Source organism: Eumetopias jubatus, unplaced genomic scaffold (genome assembly GCF_037043125.1).
Source record: "Eumetopias jubatus isolate StellerSeaLion01/CBP00866 unplaced genomic scaffold, mEumJub1_p1.0 scaffold_6, whole genome shotgun sequence".
Taxonomy (NCBI): Eukaryota; Metazoa; Chordata; class Mammalia; order Carnivora; family Otariidae; genus Eumetopias; species Eumetopias jubatus.
Window position 1 is genome coordinate 44455212 of NW_028274812.1, and position 19474 is coordinate 44474685.

Below are 19474 nucleotides of genomic sequence, written 5' to 3' on the forward strand. Positions count from 1 at the left end.
TTGAGAAATTTTTAACTATTATCTCTTCAAATATTTATTCTGCCCCATTGTCTCTCTCCTTTTGTTCCGGAAGTTCAATAACATGCCTGTTGGATAATTTCATATTGTCCCACATATTCTATTCTGTTTCTCTTCTCTTTTTTTCTACTCATTTTTTTTTCTGTGCTTCAACTGGATACTTTGTACTGACCTATCTTCAAATTCACAGATTCTTTCCTCTACTGAGTTCTACGTTCTTCATTTTTTATACCTTTTTTAAAAAAAATTTTTATTTCTAGCATTCCTATTTGACTATTTTAAGAATAGTTTCCTGGTCTTTGGTTAAATTCCTCATTTCTTCATGAGTGTTGTCAACCTCTTCCACTCAAAATTAAGATTTTGATCATAGTTATTAGTAAGTTCTTGTCTAATAACTCTAATATCTATGGCATTATTGGATTTGCTTCTATTGATTATTTTCTCTTTTGACCATGTGTCACATTTTTTTTTTTTGCTTCTTCACTTGTCTAGTAATTTTTTATTGTACCTGGGTATTTTGTATAAAATAGCAGTAGAGACTTAATGAAAAAAAATATTTGCTTTCAAAAACAGAATGTCCTTTTTCTGGGTTAGGCTGCTTGGATGGAGGAAGGAGTCAATCTGATCACTGAGACTTGGCTTTCTTGCAGCTTTAGCTTGACTTATTTCACTACTGACTTAAAATGTTTTGAAAGCAGGATTAGTACTTACCCTTCTTCAGGACTTGAGGTCTGAGTACTGGTGAGATTCTAGACATCTCTGCACTCTATTCCCAGGTACCAACTTTCTGAACCACGAAAAATATACCTTTACTTTACAATTCAGTTGACTACTGTTGGGTTTCTGGGGAATTCTCTTTGCTCTCTGGTCCTGTAGTAAGCTTTTTGAACCTATAGAAATCTCTCTCTGCCTGGAACATTTAGAAAGATTTCCCTCCACTGTCTTGCCATACCGTCAATCCTTGGCAGCTAAAAGTCTGGATTGCCTCTAGTTCCTTTCTCTCAGATCTCCTGTACTGCTCCTCTCCATCTTCAAAACATGGCTGTCATGCACTTGAGGAGGCTCCACACACACCAGGTAGAATCTCTTTTACTTCTTCTGTGCCACCTCTCAGTTTTTGATGTACATGCCCAGCACTAGGCGAAGACCCATGGAACATAGTTTGTAAGTTGTGTATAAAAATGCTCTGTGGCTGATGTCCTTTAGAATATAATCTGCCACACCAGGTCACATGTGTGCATTAATATAAAGTTTTTGCTGTTTTTTTTTTTTTTTTCTTGCCTCTCTCTTTGTGGATTCCTTCTCTTGTCACTCTGTCAGGGATGAAAGAAACTGAATCTTGTCTAAAGGGAATTTTCTGGAATTTCATACATTTAGATTTCTTTTCTTCCTTAGCTTTCTGGTGCGTTCAGAAAAAACTATGATTTTATATGTTTTTGTTGTTGGAGTGAGGGAGATGGTCTTTTGTGACTAATTATATCCTAAACAGAAGCCACTATATAATTCTTGATAAGTCAATTAATCTCTCTGAGCCTCAGTTTTTTCATATATAAATGACCTATATAATGCTTGTAAGGCCTAAGTATATTGTATACTGCACATTTTCATTCCTTTCTTTTTCTCCTTTGGAGGGGGGGTACTAGAAATGGTGTATCGTGTGTTCATAGAATCAAACAAACTCACTGTGCACTGGTTCTTTCTCCCTTCTTTAATTGTGCTCTCCTCTTTATCAATGATCATCAAAGTTGAATGGACTGACTTTGCACCTATTGTTTCAGAAAATCTTACTCCATCCTGAAATATACTAGTTTTATTCAGAGCTAGGGCTTAAGTATAATAGCTGACATTTAAAAAGCCACATAAATTGATTATGTCCTTCAAATATCAAATAGATTAACGTTCTAATGACATCATCTCTGAGCACATAAAATGATCAATATATGTTAATAAACAATTTTTATTGAATAGTTATCCACTTTTTTTTTTTTTAGCTAGGAAATCTGAGTCATAGAGAGATTAAGCTGACTTGCTTAGGGAAGAAACATATTCATAGTAGAGACCATCCTTCAGTGTAATTTTACTGCCCTGATTCTTCACACCAGTGATCTAAACCCCATTGTTAATTTACACTGATTTGGGATTCCTGGAGCCTATTTCCATGTCACATTCCTTATTTTTTGAAAAAGAGATATGAAGTATATGTACTAAACTGACTTCATTTTTTGAATTAAATATTAATAAAGCTGCACAAGAGAGAAGAAAACCATATATACATGACACTGAGCCATAGAAATAGCCAGGATATATTGGGATAATGGACATAATTCTACACTGATACAGCTTAAAATTTCTCTATTTCTCTCTAATCCATTCTTCCCAGGCACATCTACACCAGTAAACCTCCCCTGTAACCCAAAGTTGGAAAATGCCCAAAGGTTATCCTTCTGCTTTCTAAGCAAAAAGAATCTTTTTTTTTTTTTTTTGAATGGAGATTCTGATTAAACCCTAGCTAAACTGACTCATGTCCTTTGGTTTACATGATGTCCTAAAGGATTAATACTGATGTCATTTATATGATCACAGGCTGTGTTTACAGCAATAAAGAAAGCTAGGCTTAGGTAATATTAATAGCCCTGTTAATTACACAACTATAAAAGGTTTATGGATGATATAAATTTCTGTATTATTACTCCAGTGCTCTGGCAGTGGCATTCTTCCAGGGGAACGTATCACAGGGTTCATTTGTTTTCCCTTCTTTGCACTAATTCATGAGGAGATGAAAACAAGAGACTGAGTGAAAGAAAGAAGGAAAGGAGTGCACCGGGACTTAGTCTTACACCAAGAATAGACTTGGTATACAATTGTCGTAAAACAATGAGATTTTTTCCCCTTTTAGATTGACAAAAATGTTACTGATAATATCTGATGTTGATAAGTAAGTGGGGAAACATACTCTCAGATATTGTTAGTAGGCTTTTGAACTGGTAATACTTTCTGGAGAGGGGAGATTTAGTGATATTTATCAATATTTAAAATGCCCTTGACTCAGCATTTAATTTTTTAGAAATTTAAACTACAAAATACACTCACATATATTTAAAATGTATTTACAACGATGTTTCTTATAAAATAGATGGAATAATTCAAAATTGGAAATAATCTGCATAACTACGAATTGTGAGTTTAACAGTTTAACAGTTTAACAGTACTATTGTAGCAAATGTACACGTACTGAAATGGGAAATTTTCTGGAATATATTACTAAGTGAAAAAAGCAACTTTCAAAATAACATATATAGTTCCTACCATTTACATTATAACTATATATTTGAATGCATATACATAGAAAAATGCCATGAAAATGAATAACAAAATTTTAACAAAGATTCCTTTGAAGAAGAAAAGGATTTTATTTCGGTGGTGGGAAGCACTATCTCTAAAAAAACCAACAAACATATTTATGTCTGTATTTGCAATATTTATATTTGCACAAATATGTAATGTTTATATTAATGTATTATTTTGGTAAATTAAAAATATAAACATAAATTTTAAAATTTTCAGATGGTTATAATATATATATTATATATAACCATTTTTAAATTATATATATAAATATATATATATAACCATTTTTTAAATTTTAACATAACATTGCCTCCTCAAATATTGTCTCAGTCTCTTGGCTTTTCATGGTTTCCTCCTAGAATTTAGCAGTTTTTATAAAGTGGACATCTGCCATAGAAGCAGTCCAACAAAAGTCTTTGATTGGAAGATTTATTATTAAGGAGACCTTTCAATGTATTTTAACTCAACCAAATTGAACAAATTGAACTGATTTTATTTTTTTGGTTTTTTTTTTTTTTTGGAATGATTTTAATTGGAAGCTCTATATTAAGGGGTAAATGGAATTCTTTGAGTTTAGCGGTAATGCTATATACAGAGGACAGTATCTACCAAAGTTATTTTTTAAAAGATTTATTTACTTATTTTATGGGGTGCCTGGGTGGCTCAGCCATTAAGCATCTGCCTTCGGCTTGGGTCATGATCCCCGGGTCCTGGGATCGAACCCGGCATCGGGCTCCCTGCTCAGTGGGAAGCCTGCTTCTCCCTCTCTCACTCCCCCAGCTTGTGTTCCTTCTCTCACTTTGTCTCTCTCTGTCAAATAAATAAATAAAATCTTTAAAAAAATAAATAAAAGATCTATTTACTTATCTTAGAGAGCAGGGGAGGGGCAGAGGAAGAGGGAGGGAGAGAATCTCAAGCAGACTTTCTGCTGAGTGCAGAGCCCAACACAGGGCTAGATCTCAAGACCCTGAGATCATGACCTGAGCTGAAACCAAGAGTCAGATGCTTAACCGACTGAGCCAGTGCCCCCAAAGTTATTTTTTATGAAACTAGTACCTAAAATATTAAGTTTTTATTTTGTTTTGTTTTGTTTTACGTTTGGATCACTCTGAAATCCAAAGCAACTTAGCGTGCACTTTAGAAGACATTCTGCTCAGAAAACAAAAATTAGAATATTACATCTTTGGGCTCCTTCCCTCAAGTAGACAGGCTAATTAGAAAGTAGGAATAACAACATTCTAGTATCTTGATTTTGAGCTTCTTGAACCATATAAAAAGACCTTATTTTGGTTCAGTGAATAAAGCTGGGAAGTATGTGTTGATTTCAGTGGGTCTGGAAAAAAAAATCAATTCCTTCCCCCAACTATTTTTAAAAATCCTGAATTCAATATAAATAAAAAATAAAGGATTTACATAATTATCCAAAGCCTGATTGACTAATGCACTTTAGCTTAGAACAAATAAAGTTTTAAAAGGGGCCGTAGGGGAGCGCCTGGGTGGCTCAGTCGTTAAGCATCTGCCTTCAGCTCAGGTCATGATCCCAGCGTCCTGGGATCGAGCCCCGCATCAGGCTCCCTGCTCAGTGGGGAGCCTGCTTCTCCCTCTCCCACTCCCCCTGCTTGTGTTCCCTCTCTCGCTGTGTCTCTCTCTGTCAAATAAATAAATAAAATCTTAAAAAAATAAAAATAAAAAAAATAAAAGAGGCCGTAGTGATGAAGTTGTGGCAGGTGTCAGAGATAGAGACCAGCTCAGGAGTTGTCATAGCAGTTCAGGTAAGAGGTGATAGATGGCTTGGGTTAGGCATGCTAGAGCAAATGGGGATAGAGAGAGGGCACCTGAGAGGGCCTCTCACAGTATCTGGTACACAGTGGGCTCAATAAATAATGGTGAAATTTAACTGAAGACAACTTTGCATCAGTCAATATATCCCACAACCAAATGTAACTTTAACCCCAGAGATGGTGGGAGTTTTCTAAGTTAGCTTGTTAGGTGTGTTTAAACTTTAACAGTGGGAGCTGCATAGATACACAGGGGATACTTGTGGTTATAGATATACTTGAAAGGAGAGATACTCTTTTTCTGGTTTTCAGGTGAAACCATGAATAGATTAGATCAGGAATTTAGTAGGATTTAGATTAATAGGATGCAATAATGGTTTCTTCAAGGAATCATCATCAGTGCTACATTTAGATATTTATCTGTGCCACTTTCTGAAAACAAATTGGGACTATTGGAAATTGTACCTATTGTGAGACTGGTTATCAAAGGCACCATTAATTCACTCCTCCAAAGTACTATCAAATGGTAACCTACCCTAGAAGACATGTGATGAATATTTGCTGAGTGGGGCAAATGAGTAACAAATTAATCGTCTGCCTTCGGCTGGGGTCATGATTCCCAGGTCCTGGGATCGAGCCCCAGTAACAAAATGAGAAAATGGTTAAAAGCAAGAAGGTGATATTTTGGTTTTCCTTCCTGCTACTCCACAGCTGCTAATGGTCCCAGTGAGTGGTTGGCAGTCTTTCTCCTCTGTCGGGTACTGAGCTAAAGTTAGTGAGCTTTGATAGTCTTTACTGTGCTGTTGCTTTTCACTTTATAACATTAAATTATTGTGGTTTCTAATATATTACAGGGGTTGCTGAAACTTGGAAGAGCTGAAGTTCATATACCAGCAAGTGCTGAAGGTACATCCCCAAATGACCGAAAGGGTAAAGGGCTTCTTAAAGGGATGAAGCCAAAAAAGTAAAGGACTGCTTGCTACTACACAAAGGGGTCACAAGCCAGGCAAAGTGATGGAGAACTGTGCTCCATATATAGCTGCTTATAAGAGGATAGGAGACCTTTGAGAGTCTTGGAAGTCACTAATAATCATGAAATTGGCCAAATGCCCTAGCTCATAGAAGCTTAGCAGCCAAGAAGTCACCACAGCTAAGTCTACATAAAGGCTGGAAGATATCTGTGCCGTATTCTCCTGGAACAACAGAGTGTGTGTGTCCGTGAGTGTGTCCGTGTGTGGGGGGGGAGGGGGAGGTACAGGGACGGGAGGAACAACCACCACTATTTTAGTGTGAAGTCAGGATCCTAGAACAAAGGGCGTGTGCACAGGCCACAGGGAGGCCACGAAACAGCAATGGATTGATTGTAACTGCTTGTAATGAATTCTTCTGCTGTGAAAAATTGGGGAAGGGAGGACTGGCAGCTGATGGAGAACAGAGTCGTGAAAATAGATGACAGAGGAGAAGTAAATTCTTTGACAAAGAAGATGTGTGGAGAGGAGAGAAAGTGAGGCCCTCAGGTCTGGCCTCTTCACAGGCCACGCTCCTCCTTTTGCCTGTGAGCTTAGAAGAGTGGGAGAAGGGAGATCATCTTTACTCACTTAGGCATCCTTCACACTAGGTCGTATTGTGCTTAACAGAAGGAGGCCCTCAAAAAAGTACTTGCTGAGTAAATGAATGACATAACAGATGGGATGAATACATGGAGAAAGAAATGTGTGACTGAGTAAGAGACATTTGAGCAAGATATAATCAGTTCAGAGCCTTCTAGAAGGTTCTGTATAAGGAAAAATGGGCAGAATTAAAACTGTAAAACTCAGTAGGCTGGGGAGCAGTTGCATCCTTGGCTTGTGTATATCAGGCCAATTCCTTTTGTTAAGAGACACTCTGAGTATAGGAACACACTTCAGGAGTTAAGTATCTAAATTACTCAACATATCTAATGCCAAAACAACAGAAACTAGGAGTTGAGATCTATTAAGTTTCCATATAGTAAATAACTTACAATTTTTAACAGTGCAGAGATTTCCACATTTATGCCACTTACATAAGATCTGCCCACACATTTCTCTGTTAAAAAGAAGTTACCAAGTTCCTTAACTTTATTTTTAGAAGTTGAGTTCTTTGTTTGCTTCTGAATGATCTTAGTTTCTTTTAGTCTGACAAAAGTTTAAAATCAATAGCTTGCTTAAAGCTGTGCTATAATGGCCCTGAGTTTAACACAGCACAGCTGGAAATTTCGACCTCAGCGAATGACATCCACTAAGCCAAAAGTTGAAATGTGTTTGCAGGTACAGAACCAGATGCTTTGAATTTGGTGAGACCCCAGTAGTCCATTGAGTTTGTCTGTGGCATGCTCTTCCTGCTGAAAGATGGGTGAGTGAGAGCTCCATGATCTTGACAGCATGGCCTTCCCCTCTTCTCAGCTAGAAGATGACACACTGGCGGCCATTTCCCTGGCTATGTAGCCCCCAAAGCTTTATGCTCTCTTGGGGCATTTTACAGCTCTTTTTCATCTTGGATTATTTTTATTTTTTTCTCTCCCCACCCTGATTTTATTTTTCAACTTTAAAATAGAACAAACGTTCTTGCCGTGTCAAAAAATGGGAGCACGATTCCTTTTAATGAGCTCATCCAAGGACAATTCTTGTCTGTGCAGTATTCATTAGTAAGACTGATCTCTACTTATGGATTTTGTACTATGGCTTCCATTGAAATGTCCCTAAAAGGGACATGCTGCTCACTGTTTATTCTAAATAACTAATGGAGATTTGGGATTTTGATTATAAAATAGTGACCCTACTCTCCCTCTGGTAGTGCATCTGAAGAATCCCTACTGTTGTAATGATAGGTCTTCTAAAGCATCTATGGCCACTGCCCAAGAACTAATCCCTTGCTGGAAATTATCTTGGACAGAAATGCCATCCCTTCTTGGCTTTGGTCAAACCACACTTCTTTGTCCTCAACTTCTCCAGCTGGCATATGCCTTGGTCATCAGTCCAAATAGGAATGTGATTTTCCCAGCTGCTTCGGATCTGCTTTGCTTTCCATACGTGTATTCAGTTGGTGCAGTTCACAGATGCATTCTGTGTGTGTTGTGGAAGGATTAAAACATTAAGGAGAAAAGGTAATCAGACTTAGTTTACAACATACTGATCTTAATTGTTGTCCTTGTGATTCCAAACCTTTCCTTGAGCAAAGAATAGTAACTTGGAGTAGTAATTTGCAGGCATGGCTTAAACTGAATCTGGATCTTCTCTGTAATATCTAAAGTTGTAGTGACAGTTGTGTCTCAGTAAAGTGAATGAGAATGTTTTTCTTCCCATTTCCTCCCATTTGTGTGTCAGTTATGATTACGGGAGAAGGAAGAAACCGGATGAAGAGAGGAAATGGGAGAAGAGAAAGGAAACATACACACAAACAAGAGGAAAAGAAAGGATGGGAAACAGTTTTGCTTTCAGATTGGATGGTCAAAATCAAAGCTGTAGCGCAAAGAACTCACTCATTTCTGGGGACAAGGACTGATCTAGGGAATTGTTCTTTCAAGTCTTCCTTTGGCAATGTTCTCTTCCCCTTTATGATCTCTCAAGGTTTGGATGCAGTTATGCCTGAAAGTAGAAGGGTGCTGCTGGCTCCCTCTGGACAGATTCTGGGTGCTCACTGCTCCCCTTGGCTTGGCTTCCTCAGGCAAAAGACCCTGGGGGAGAGGGACTTGGGCCAGAGCATTTCAGAATGAGTTGTGCGTCAGTGTAATAATTCAATCAGTGAGTTTCCTCACTCACGTTGGCCACCACAGTGGTAAGGAAACATCTACAATGTCTCATCTCTGTATTCCTCTATGAATCATACTAGTACCTACTGTGATATCCAGCGACAAGTTAAGGAGAACACGACTGCTGGAATATGGCCGATGAATTTCAGGGTCCTTACAGTGGAATTTATTCAAATTAAGAGTTACATGTGTAAAATCCAACTTGCTAGGGAGGAGAATCAATATTTACTAAGTCACTCTAATACCGATGATGGCAGATCATAGGCATTCAGTGCTCTTATATGCCTGATCCTGTGCTAGAAGTTTTCCATACATCACCTCATTTAGTCCACAGGAAACCTGTAAGGCAGTTACTATGACTATCCTGACATATGAAATGAAGGAAAACAGCACACAAACGTTATGGAAACTTACCAGGATGATGCAATTTGGCTCTTAAGTTTGGATTGAACTGAGAAACAGAAAAAGTCTAGACCCTAATTGTTTAAAATTATATTTTAATTTAGTGAACTTACAGTAATTCCTAAATATGGTCCTTAAAGATAGACATTTTCTCAGACATGGCTAATTAGATAGTTAAAGGTAAAAGAAAGTAATATTCATGCTACTTCAAAGAAAGAAGTATCAAATAGTAAAACAAAAAATGCTCAGAAACATAAATTCTGATCACATTTTCTTTTTTTGCATGTCATTTCCTTTATATTTTTCCTCATATAGGTCACCGAAGGGGCCCAGTCACTCCAACTTGCAGTCAGAACCCACCATGTACAAATACCACACTTAAATTTGGTGAGCTCTATGATCTTTTTTTTGGTCCCCAAAAATCTCAGAAAAGGAAACCAATGAAACCAGATACTCAAAAAATGCACAGACAGGGAATTCTGATCTAATACAATTCTAATCCTGTGAAGGGAAAAAAAAAAGTTTGCTTTCTTTTTATTCCCCTGCAGATCTCATGTAGCAGACAGCAATAGTGGTTGCAAGATGGCTAACTGCTGAGTCTTTGATTTAATGAAAACTTAGGGAAAGCAATTCAACTCACTGCAGGGACTGCTTTGTTCTTCCATTATGATTCTTTTTTAATGAGAAAGATGATTGTAAGGATAAACTCCATTCCTCTGAATTTTTACACTAATTACATACAAAGCACTATTTTGGCAGAAGGGGACTTATCTCCTTCAGGAATACAGTTATCATCTTGTAACCACCCTTCAATCTCCCACAGGAACACGGGAGCTTTGTGCCAGGAATGAGTGTTGCTCTGTGCCACCTCTCAGCATGGATAGGTGAAAGCTTAAAGATTTCCAGAATTAAGTCAATGTGGATTCCACATAAGACAGGGAGACAATCCCTCCCTCCAAGCTTATATGCTGTTTGGAATGAAAGAATCAGAAGGGCATCCCTTTAATGAATTATTTGGCATGGGGAATGAGGGAGAGTCTGATGTATAGTATGTGTGTGCGTGTGTGTTATGTTTATACGAGGATTCATTAAGAGAAGACAGCGTTGCATATTCATGTCATTTTCCTTTAATCTAAAAGTCATTTAAGTAATATTGAAAGTTCTGGGTAAGGTATCACTCTACTCAAGATTCGTACATGTTAGCACAAACAGGACATGGTCTGTTGGATACTCTTAACGGTAAGACCGTGGAAGAGTTGATTTGGTGCAGATTCACCCTGTAAGTACTGCATGTGTATGGAGTGTGTGTGTGTTTGCATTGTTTAATGGATTATAAGCTGGATAAATAATAGTTCATGTCACACAAGCAAGGTCCTTGGAGTAGGTATTTTTTTTGAAACTATGTTCATTCTTTAGTCTAAAAGCATGCCATATGAAGTGGGAAGTTTTAATGGTGACCTCCTAAGACCCATAAGTGACTGAGGGAATAGCTACTATAGTCTCCCTGTTGAAAACGCTGGGCCTAATGAGACATCATTCTATCATGGTGACCATGAAGCGATAGTAGACAGTCAATTAATTCCCTTTCATTCTTTTTTTTTTTTTTTTTTGCCTTTGGTCAGGTGTATTAAAGTATAATTTTCATGTGCTAAAATCCGTCTCTTCTAGCGCAGAGCTTGAAGAGTTTTAACAAATGTATATAGTCCTGTAACCTCTACAACAATCAAGATCTATAGAACATTTCCATTACCCTGAAAGCTCCCTTGTGTCCCTTGGCAGTCACCCTCTCCCGCTCCTAGGCTCTGGCAACCACATATCTGCCTTTTCCAGAATATCACATTATTACCCAGTATATAATTACACAGTATGGAAGTTTTCATGTCTGGCTTCTTGAACTTGGCATAATGCTTTTGAGATTAATCCATATCATTGCATGTATCTTACTCCTTTTTATGGCTGAGTGGTACTCCATTTTATGAATTCACCACAGTTTGTTTATCCTATCACAAGTTGATGAGCATTTGGGCTGTTTACCGTTTTTGGCAATTATGAATAAAGCTGCAGTGGATGTTTGTGTATAGTTCTCTGTGTGGACATCATGTTCTCATTTCTCTTAGAAGAGTGTGACTGATGGGTCATATGGTAAGTGTATGTCTAACTTTAATAGAAATCACCAAGATATTTTCCAAAGTGGTGGTATCATTTTGCATTCCCAGCAGCAGTCTCTGAGAGTTTCAGTTGCTCCATATGCTGGCAGACAGTTTTGCTAGAACTGGAGTCTAGTTTTCTCCTGTGATTTTCTCTCATAATTTCTCAGGATGGTTTGTGTATATTCCCCTCTTCCTCACCATCCCCCCATCTTTTCTTCTCCCTTCCCCAAAAACATAAGCATAATTCCCATGGAGTGTCTACCAAGGATTCACCTGAGTACCTCAATTCCTGAAGTACAACCTTTACTATGGGGGCTAGAACTCTCCAATCATACTTAAGTAAAAATAAAGGCAACCTGACAAGGAATAGGAATGGAGATTTGCCAGGTAATTTCCCACATGGGAGAATTTTTAAGAGGCTCCCATGAATATTACCTCACCAGACTTAGGTAAGTGACAATAATATTCCCCCCCACAACTCTCAAGGTTGTTTTAATTCAGTATTTACACTTGACAAGTGCTTTTTTTTTTTTTTAAGATTTTACTTTTTTATTTGACAGAGAAAGGGAGAAGCAGGCTTCCCGCTGAGCGGGGAGCCCGATGTGGGGCTCGATGCGGGGCTCGATCCCAGGACCCCGGGATCATGACCTGAGCCAAAGGCAGACGCTTAACGACTGAGCCACCCAGGTGCCCTGCCAAGTGCTTTCTTATACTGGCAACCCACTAACAGTCCTCCTCAGTGACTTAGTCAAGGTTACCCAGAGAATTGGAAACTGAGCTATGTGGGAGCATAACTTGGGCTTTTGCTTTGAGAAAATCCTGGATCCTGCTTTAACTCTTTTCACTGCTCTGGCCCGTGTTTTTCACTCCCTATAGTACATTCCAACAAAGGCAAGGGGCAAAGATTCACAGAGGATTTAAAAAAAGGATTGATTTCTTAAGTTTTACTTAAGAGAAAAAAAAATCAGATCAACTCAATTAAGAAAATAGAAAAGGATTATTTTAAATCACAATGATCAGTGGACTCTTTTTAAAAGTACATATCCAGATGATATAATAACCAGGATTAAAAAAAAGGACTGAATCTCATAAGAGGTCTATCTCAGTAGAATCTAAATACAGTATGTGATTAACAGAACTAGGAAGACAAGATGTTCAGGTGACTCTAGGATCTGACAGATATGTAAGTTTCTAAGATGTCATTGTGGCTCTCTGAGAGGTCTATATTATTTTGCAGGAAGTCCTACATTTCTTCTAATTACACAGATATTTTTAATCTTGCAACATTGGTAATTGAGAATTTAGCCTATGTAATTGTATGTAAGAAGTGCAGTGTTTCTGCAGAGAACAAATATGAAGTCTGTCTGGTGTGGGAAGAGGTAGCAATTACTTACTGATTAATGTTTCCCCAGCCACCACCAAAAGGAGAAATGCTTTTTTGGCACAAATTCTGAGAAGAGCATTCACTGAAAATGCTGAGGGCTATGGGACTGGACCATTGGGCCATGAGTTGGATCTAGCTGTTGTGTGTAGACAAAGCTGTCATTTTTATGTATTTCTCTCATCTGTCCTGCCCTACTTGAGTGCTCTGAGTAGGAAAAAGGAGATGGTGGGTAGGGCAGGCAGGGAGAGAGCAAGTGCTAAAAATAACTGAATGGAGTTCATTTTTTCAGCCTCCCCACTTAGAACTGAAATTTGAACTAGGATTTCTGTCTTCTGGAATTTCATGTTCAAAATGAGGATATTTTTCATGAAGAGTATACATGCGTTTACTTTTCAGTATTCTCTCTTTAGAAAAAATCAAAGGGATTACATATGGTGATGTGTTTATGAATGCTCTGTTAGTACTCTTGGAGACCTGTTTCATTTTCACACTAACACAAAGAAATATATAAATGACTCAATAAATCCTTTAATGTCCATGTTTCAAGAATTTGCTGAAAAGCAAAGTACATGCACTACCCATTAAATTGCTTTTAGCTGGAAGCTTGTCTTTTATTCAAAATTAGAAGACTTTATAAAAATATCTTTCAGTGAAAAAGCAAAACTTAGAGAATGAGTCACCAGAGAAAAATCTAATGATGATCAATGGTGGCAGCATTTTATTTTCTTTCCAGGGTCGTATATGAAATGAAGCAGACACTTCTCTTTCTATTTCTGCTTTCATTACTGATACCTATTTTTTTTTAACACCATGCCTTGAGGAGGAAAATAAAGATTGAAAGTGTTTTTTTCCCCTTCAGCATCCTGCATTTGCCCCACAATCATTTCCTCCCCCATCACAGAGTAAACAGTGAAAGGAAAAATAAAAAGGAATTAGAGAGACAAGAACTGAGAAGAGCTGGCAGATGAAGAAAAGAAGAAGGAAATTATTGACTGTTTAAAACCTAGGGTTTATCTACACTCAGAAGTTAAAAACTGCCAGAAGAGGAACCATGGGTATCTATTTAAGAACTGCTGAAAGTAGTTCTGGGAAGCAGGATTCTTATAATAATTGATAAGAGAAGTTTATGGGCAAAAAGTGTGATGACATATTTTTTTCTTGATATCCTATCTTCACCTTTGTTTTTAAAAGCCTGTCACATTTCTTGCTTCTGCAATATAAATGCAAGAACTCGTTGGGCTTTAGTTAGGCCCCAGCCTGTTCTTTCCTCTTGTTTATAGTCTTTGCCTTTTGTGTTTCTCTGCTTCCTGATTTCAGCTAGTATTACAATGAATTTTAAGGGGAAAAAAAAGTAGATATGAGGAAGAGTCTTCTTTTGAGAGTTTCCTAGGCAAATCCATAAAATTTTTGGAAGCTGCACTATACTTTTGTAGTTATATTCCTGTGAGAGAATAGAAAACATAGGTATTGGTCTCTGCCCCCAGTTTCTGGCACAGAGCTCCTAAAACTCTTGCAATTTCCTAAGTAATAAGAATACTCAGGAACATCTTTTGTTCTAATATTTGGTCCCTGGCCCTGGTTCCTGACACAGAATTCCTAAATCCCTTGGAATTTCCAAGGTGATGGCAATGTCTTCTGCTCGAATGAGGTGACTCTCGGTGGGCTCCGGGATAGGGACCAGTTACCACAGGGTCCTAGCCATGATTAGAAGTGTGGAATTTTCAGCCCTACCTGTCCATTCTCAACAGGGGAGAGGGGCTGGACATGGCGTTAATGATCAATCACGCCTACATCATGAAGCCTTCATAAAGACCTCTCAAGTAGAGGATTCAGAGAGCTTTAGGGTTGATGAGCACGTGGAGGTGCAGAGAGAGGGGCATGCCCAGAGAGACATGGAAGCTCCCTGCCCCTTCCCACATACTTTGCCCTACTCATCTCTTTCCTCTGGATGTTCACCTATATTATTTATCATATCCTTTTATAATAAACTGGTAAACAGTAAGTAAATTCTTTTCCTGAGTCCTGGGAACCACTCTGGCAAGTTCATCAAACCCAAGAAGGAAGTCATAGGACTGTCTGATTTACAGTCCATCAGTGAGAAGCAGAGGTTACAACCCAGACTTGCAATTGGCCCTGAAGTGAGAGGGGCAGTCACGTAAGACTCAGTTCTTAACCTGTGGGATCTTACGCTAGCCATCTCCAGGTAGACAGGGTCAGAACTGAGATCAACTGTAGGACTCCCATCTGATGTCACAGAATTGCTTGGTAGGATAAACACCACACATCTGGTGACAATAGTGTGAGACTAAAGGAAAGATACACAGGAAGAGAGCTGAGCTTTTTTTTATAATTCCTGAAGCCCTACTAGGTACATACAGCATGAGTCTGGGTTTCAGGCATTACTTCAATGAGCACATTTTAACTGCCTTGAATAACTTCTTAAAATTGGTTACTATTAACCTACTGAAGTTATAGCTAAATTCTCAAACTTGTTACAGTGTCAACGGAATTACTTGTTTGAAGCACACTTTTTCTATAGAGATGTATTATTGAGGCTCTTTGTTATGAACAGCAAAATCGTTTTGAATTTTAGAACTATCTGGAATAGGGGCACCTGGGTGGCTAGGTTGGTTAAGCGGCTGCCTTCAGCTCAGGTCATGATCCTAGGGTCCTGGGATCCAGCCACGCATGGGGCTTCCTGCTCAGTGGGGAGTCTGCTTCTCCCTCTGCTCCTCCCCCCACTCATGCTCTCTCTCGTGCGCTTTCTCTCTCAAATAAATAAATAAAACCTTAAAAAAAAAAAAAAGCATGTTGTAGAACTATCTGGAATAAAAACCTAGCACCAAGCAAGTAAAGGGCTAGACTTAAAACCTGTCCAACAAGGTATACATTTTTTAAGGAGGATGGTAGTCAAATTTTTTGTAGGAAACAATTAATAATCAGGGACAAGTCCAGAACTCCAGCTTGACCTGCAGTTATATTGGAATTTCTACTGGAACCTGTTGTTTCAGAGTCTTTGGTCACTGGTTCAGTGCAAATCTGGTAAAGAGAACTCAGTCTAACTTGAAGTCAAATTTCCACAAGGCTTTTGCCATAACATCACCCTGAACCCCCTTGAGGGGCTTCCTGCTTTCATCACGTCGTATTCACATGTGACAATCATAACTTTTTAGAAGTTGTATGGTTACAATGATAAAGAAATATTTGTTTAAAGATATGTTCCCAAGACTAACTTCTTGCAGTTATGTGACCTAAGGTGACATCAAATTAAATGGTGGCTTGGTGGGGTAAATGGTGTCTGTGCTGGGGGAATGGGAAAGACTGTAATTTTGTTCAGTCCTGCTCTGCAGCCCTCTGGGAGGAGTGGTCAGGAAGCACCAGGAAAGAAGAAACTGTGGCTATGAGAGCATGTCCCCTGCACACACCAGACTTTCCATCCTCTCATCGTCTTTGCTCTGTTTTTCATTCCCTCTTAAATCGTGAGGTGCACAAGGAAAGAGATCATTATGTCTCTAGAACACAGTACTGAATCAGCCTATACAAAATTAATGTAATTACTCTGTTGATTTCCAGATGTTAGCTTAATGCCAGCCTATTAAAACTTCTAAAGATGAAGATTAAAACAAACATTATGAGTAAACACCCACATAAAGACATATCAGTGAATCAAGTGATCAGCTGAGGCAATGGCAAAAATCTCCAGATAAGGCATTTTAGAAACTGATTCTCTCCATCACTGGTTGGGATAAACAGAATTTCCTCAGGCGCCCTTCAGTCTTTTTTCCAAAGGGCCTCCAAATTCCTTGTCCTCGTCTTTGGCCTCTTGCCAGGTGTGCCTCTCCCCTGTCTACCCTTCCCACCCATCCCAGGGACCACATCCTCTTGACTTCCTTGCTCTGCCTCAGGAGGCCTGGCCCCAGGGCGGGTTTCTTATTCAGGGCTTTTAAATTCAAGCAAAACCCCTTCCTTTAGTTCAGAAGTATCTTCTTTTCCTCCTTCTGCATCCCCTAAACCCCACATGGGGTTACAGGGAGTCCCGGGAGGCACATGACCTTGGCCTAGGGTGAGCCTGACAGCAACTAGTTCTACAGCCTAGAGCAGGTTCCTGACACAGGAACTTATAAAATTTTGGATAATAATACTTATTTCCTTGGACTGAAGGAATAATGGAGATAACTTACATCCATAGTGTCTGGCACATTATAGAGTCTTGATAGAAGGTAGAGTTATAAATTTTAGGTCTTTTGCTACACTTAGTTTTCTAAGCTTTTCTGACTGAAATTTTCTCTCTGTTTCTTAAAGTGACTTGATTTTATTTTTTCCTCATGAAGGTTTTTGTTAAATCTCTGGATTCCTGGAAAGTAAGATGGACAAGAACCCAAAGATTCGTTGCAGTTCACCATCTCGTAGTCTAGACTATTTAGTTCTAAAAATCTTGAGAAGATAAATTCGCCACTTTCCTGTGAATTTTGTGGGTTTTCTTTTTCGCATTTGTAGTGTTCAAACTGTTAGCTTCCAGATCACACTGAGGAAATATAGCTGAGACTCACTGTCTAGAACTTTTGTAACCTGAGGTTTTATTTGAAATTTTATTCTTAAATTAATTATGTCTACTGTTGTTAAATTAAAACAAACAAACACCAATAATACAATTTTTGAGAAGTAAATGAAATTAGCTTTTCCAATACTTAAAACAGATCCAAAGTTAAACTGGAATTCAGTCCCAACTGAATAAAATCTAGTATTGGCCACACTGTTATAATTAAGCAATATTACTCTGGATGACCATTTAAATAAGTGTAAAAATGAAATTCCTGATATGGTTCTTACAAAAGTTTCAAAAAAGTATGACTATTAGGGTTGATGAGTAAAGCTATTCATGTATCCTTATTTATTATTAAGGTATATAATTGTCTTTAAACCTATTGACGACTATTTTTAAGTGCATATTTCACAGTCAACAGCTTCTGGGGGTGAATTGTTGGCTATTTCTGGGCCAGAGGAAAGAGTGTTTACACCAGATTCAGTGTTATAGTGATAAGATTCTGAATTATACTCTTCCAGAGATACACCCCAAGGATTTCAACTTCAGGTGCCAATTAAAATGTTTTTCTTGCACTGATTCTTGGAGGACTTGTTTTATTGCTTTAGCTATTTTAAATTTAGACAGAACATCTCCTCTGACCATTTGTGGTAGTTTTCTTTCCTTTCTTTTCCCCTTTATTATTACTAGAGTTGATTGTGTTTAATATTTTTATGTTTCTTATGACACCTTCCTAAGGAACATACATTTGTCTGTATTTCCCTTGGATTTCTCAGGACTGGCATTAGTGAGGACAGCTGCATCAGGCCTTTCCAGCTTCCAGGGAAGCACCATTCTATTTAGATTCACTGAGGGGTACAAGGAATGTTAACAGAAATTCAGATAGTGAGCAATTGTACATTTTGCCTATACATGCATTTTCCACTTCCCGCTGAATTCACACAATTTATCCTTCTTTGTGATTTATTTGTTCATTCTGTTTGCTTTATTACTGCAAAATAGAAAAGTGAGATTTGAGGTTCTGAATTGGCTTATGATGCTGTAAGTGAAAAAAAGTTAATTTAGTCACGGCTCATCAATCCTCTAGATGTTTGTAAAAAAGAAATTGAGCTATATTCCAAGCCGCATATGGGTTTTGGCACGCTTACCTTGTCTGACAGCTAGTGTGGTGGTATAGACCAAAAAGAGAAGGATGTAATTGAGGAAACTCTGGAAGACTGGTGTATTGGCATGGAAATCTTCTGACAGGTACTTGCTGGTCAAGCCAATTCCACAAATAAGAAGGGATAACACCTGGCCCAGAGCCACAGAGATTAACATCTCCCTGAAAAGTAAAGAGAAACAGCAAACATCAGCTGGAAGTCCATTAAAACAATAACAGTTAAAAATCTACTGAGCACTTGTGCCATTCACTAGGCTAAGTGCAATAAAAAGTATTTCTTTTTATCCATTACAGCAATCCTATGAGAGAGGTGCATTTTTAGTGAGGTTTTATACAGGAAAAAAAAACCCTAAAGTTTAGAGGGGTTAAGGAATTTCCTCACTGTCAAATAACTAGGAAGTAGCAAAGCTGGGATTTGAGACCAAATCTCTCCAAGTGATCTTGGCTTCTGGCCACAGCGCTCTGGAGCCTGTGGGGGGGGGAAATTAACATCATCCCTGATGCCCACCATCGCATTCACTAAGTGTTCAGAAACCCCAGAGAACATCTGCACACTGACAAATAGGTACCGCACTGTAACCTTATCCTCAGGTTCTCATACCAACAAGGAGAGACTTTTGTTTATAGATTAAAATCTTGGATCCAGGAACATCTGAAAATCTGGAAGCACCATCTCCTTTCCATTCCCAGATTTTGGATCTTTGTTTGCTCTAGCAAGCACCAATAAGCACTAGTCTGCTCTCCTCTACACAAGTTACAACTGCTTGCATATTAAAATTGCTACTCATGAAGGAAATTTAGTTACTGAGGTAGTATAATAAAACATTTCACATTCTGTAAATATTTTCTGTGCCTTCTTCAAAGGCATAGTAGACCACTGTAGAAGGGACTAAAGGCAAGAGTCGAGGGGTTCACTTTGC

At 38.3% G+C, this 19474-nt stretch overlaps 1 protein-coding gene across 1 annotated transcript in view; it reads right to left on the reverse strand.

Moving 5' to 3' along the window:
• The window catches only part of SLC35F1 (solute carrier family 35 member F1), a 383792-nt gene that overhangs the window by 126529 nt on the left and 237789 nt on the right, over positions 1–19474 (reverse strand). Inside the window, exon 2 of the mRNA XM_028117096.2 lies at positions 18541–18716. Coding sequence (XP_027972897.1) covers positions 18541–18716 — 176 coding nt within the window. The remainder of the gene's footprint in view (positions 1–18540; positions 18717–19474) is intronic.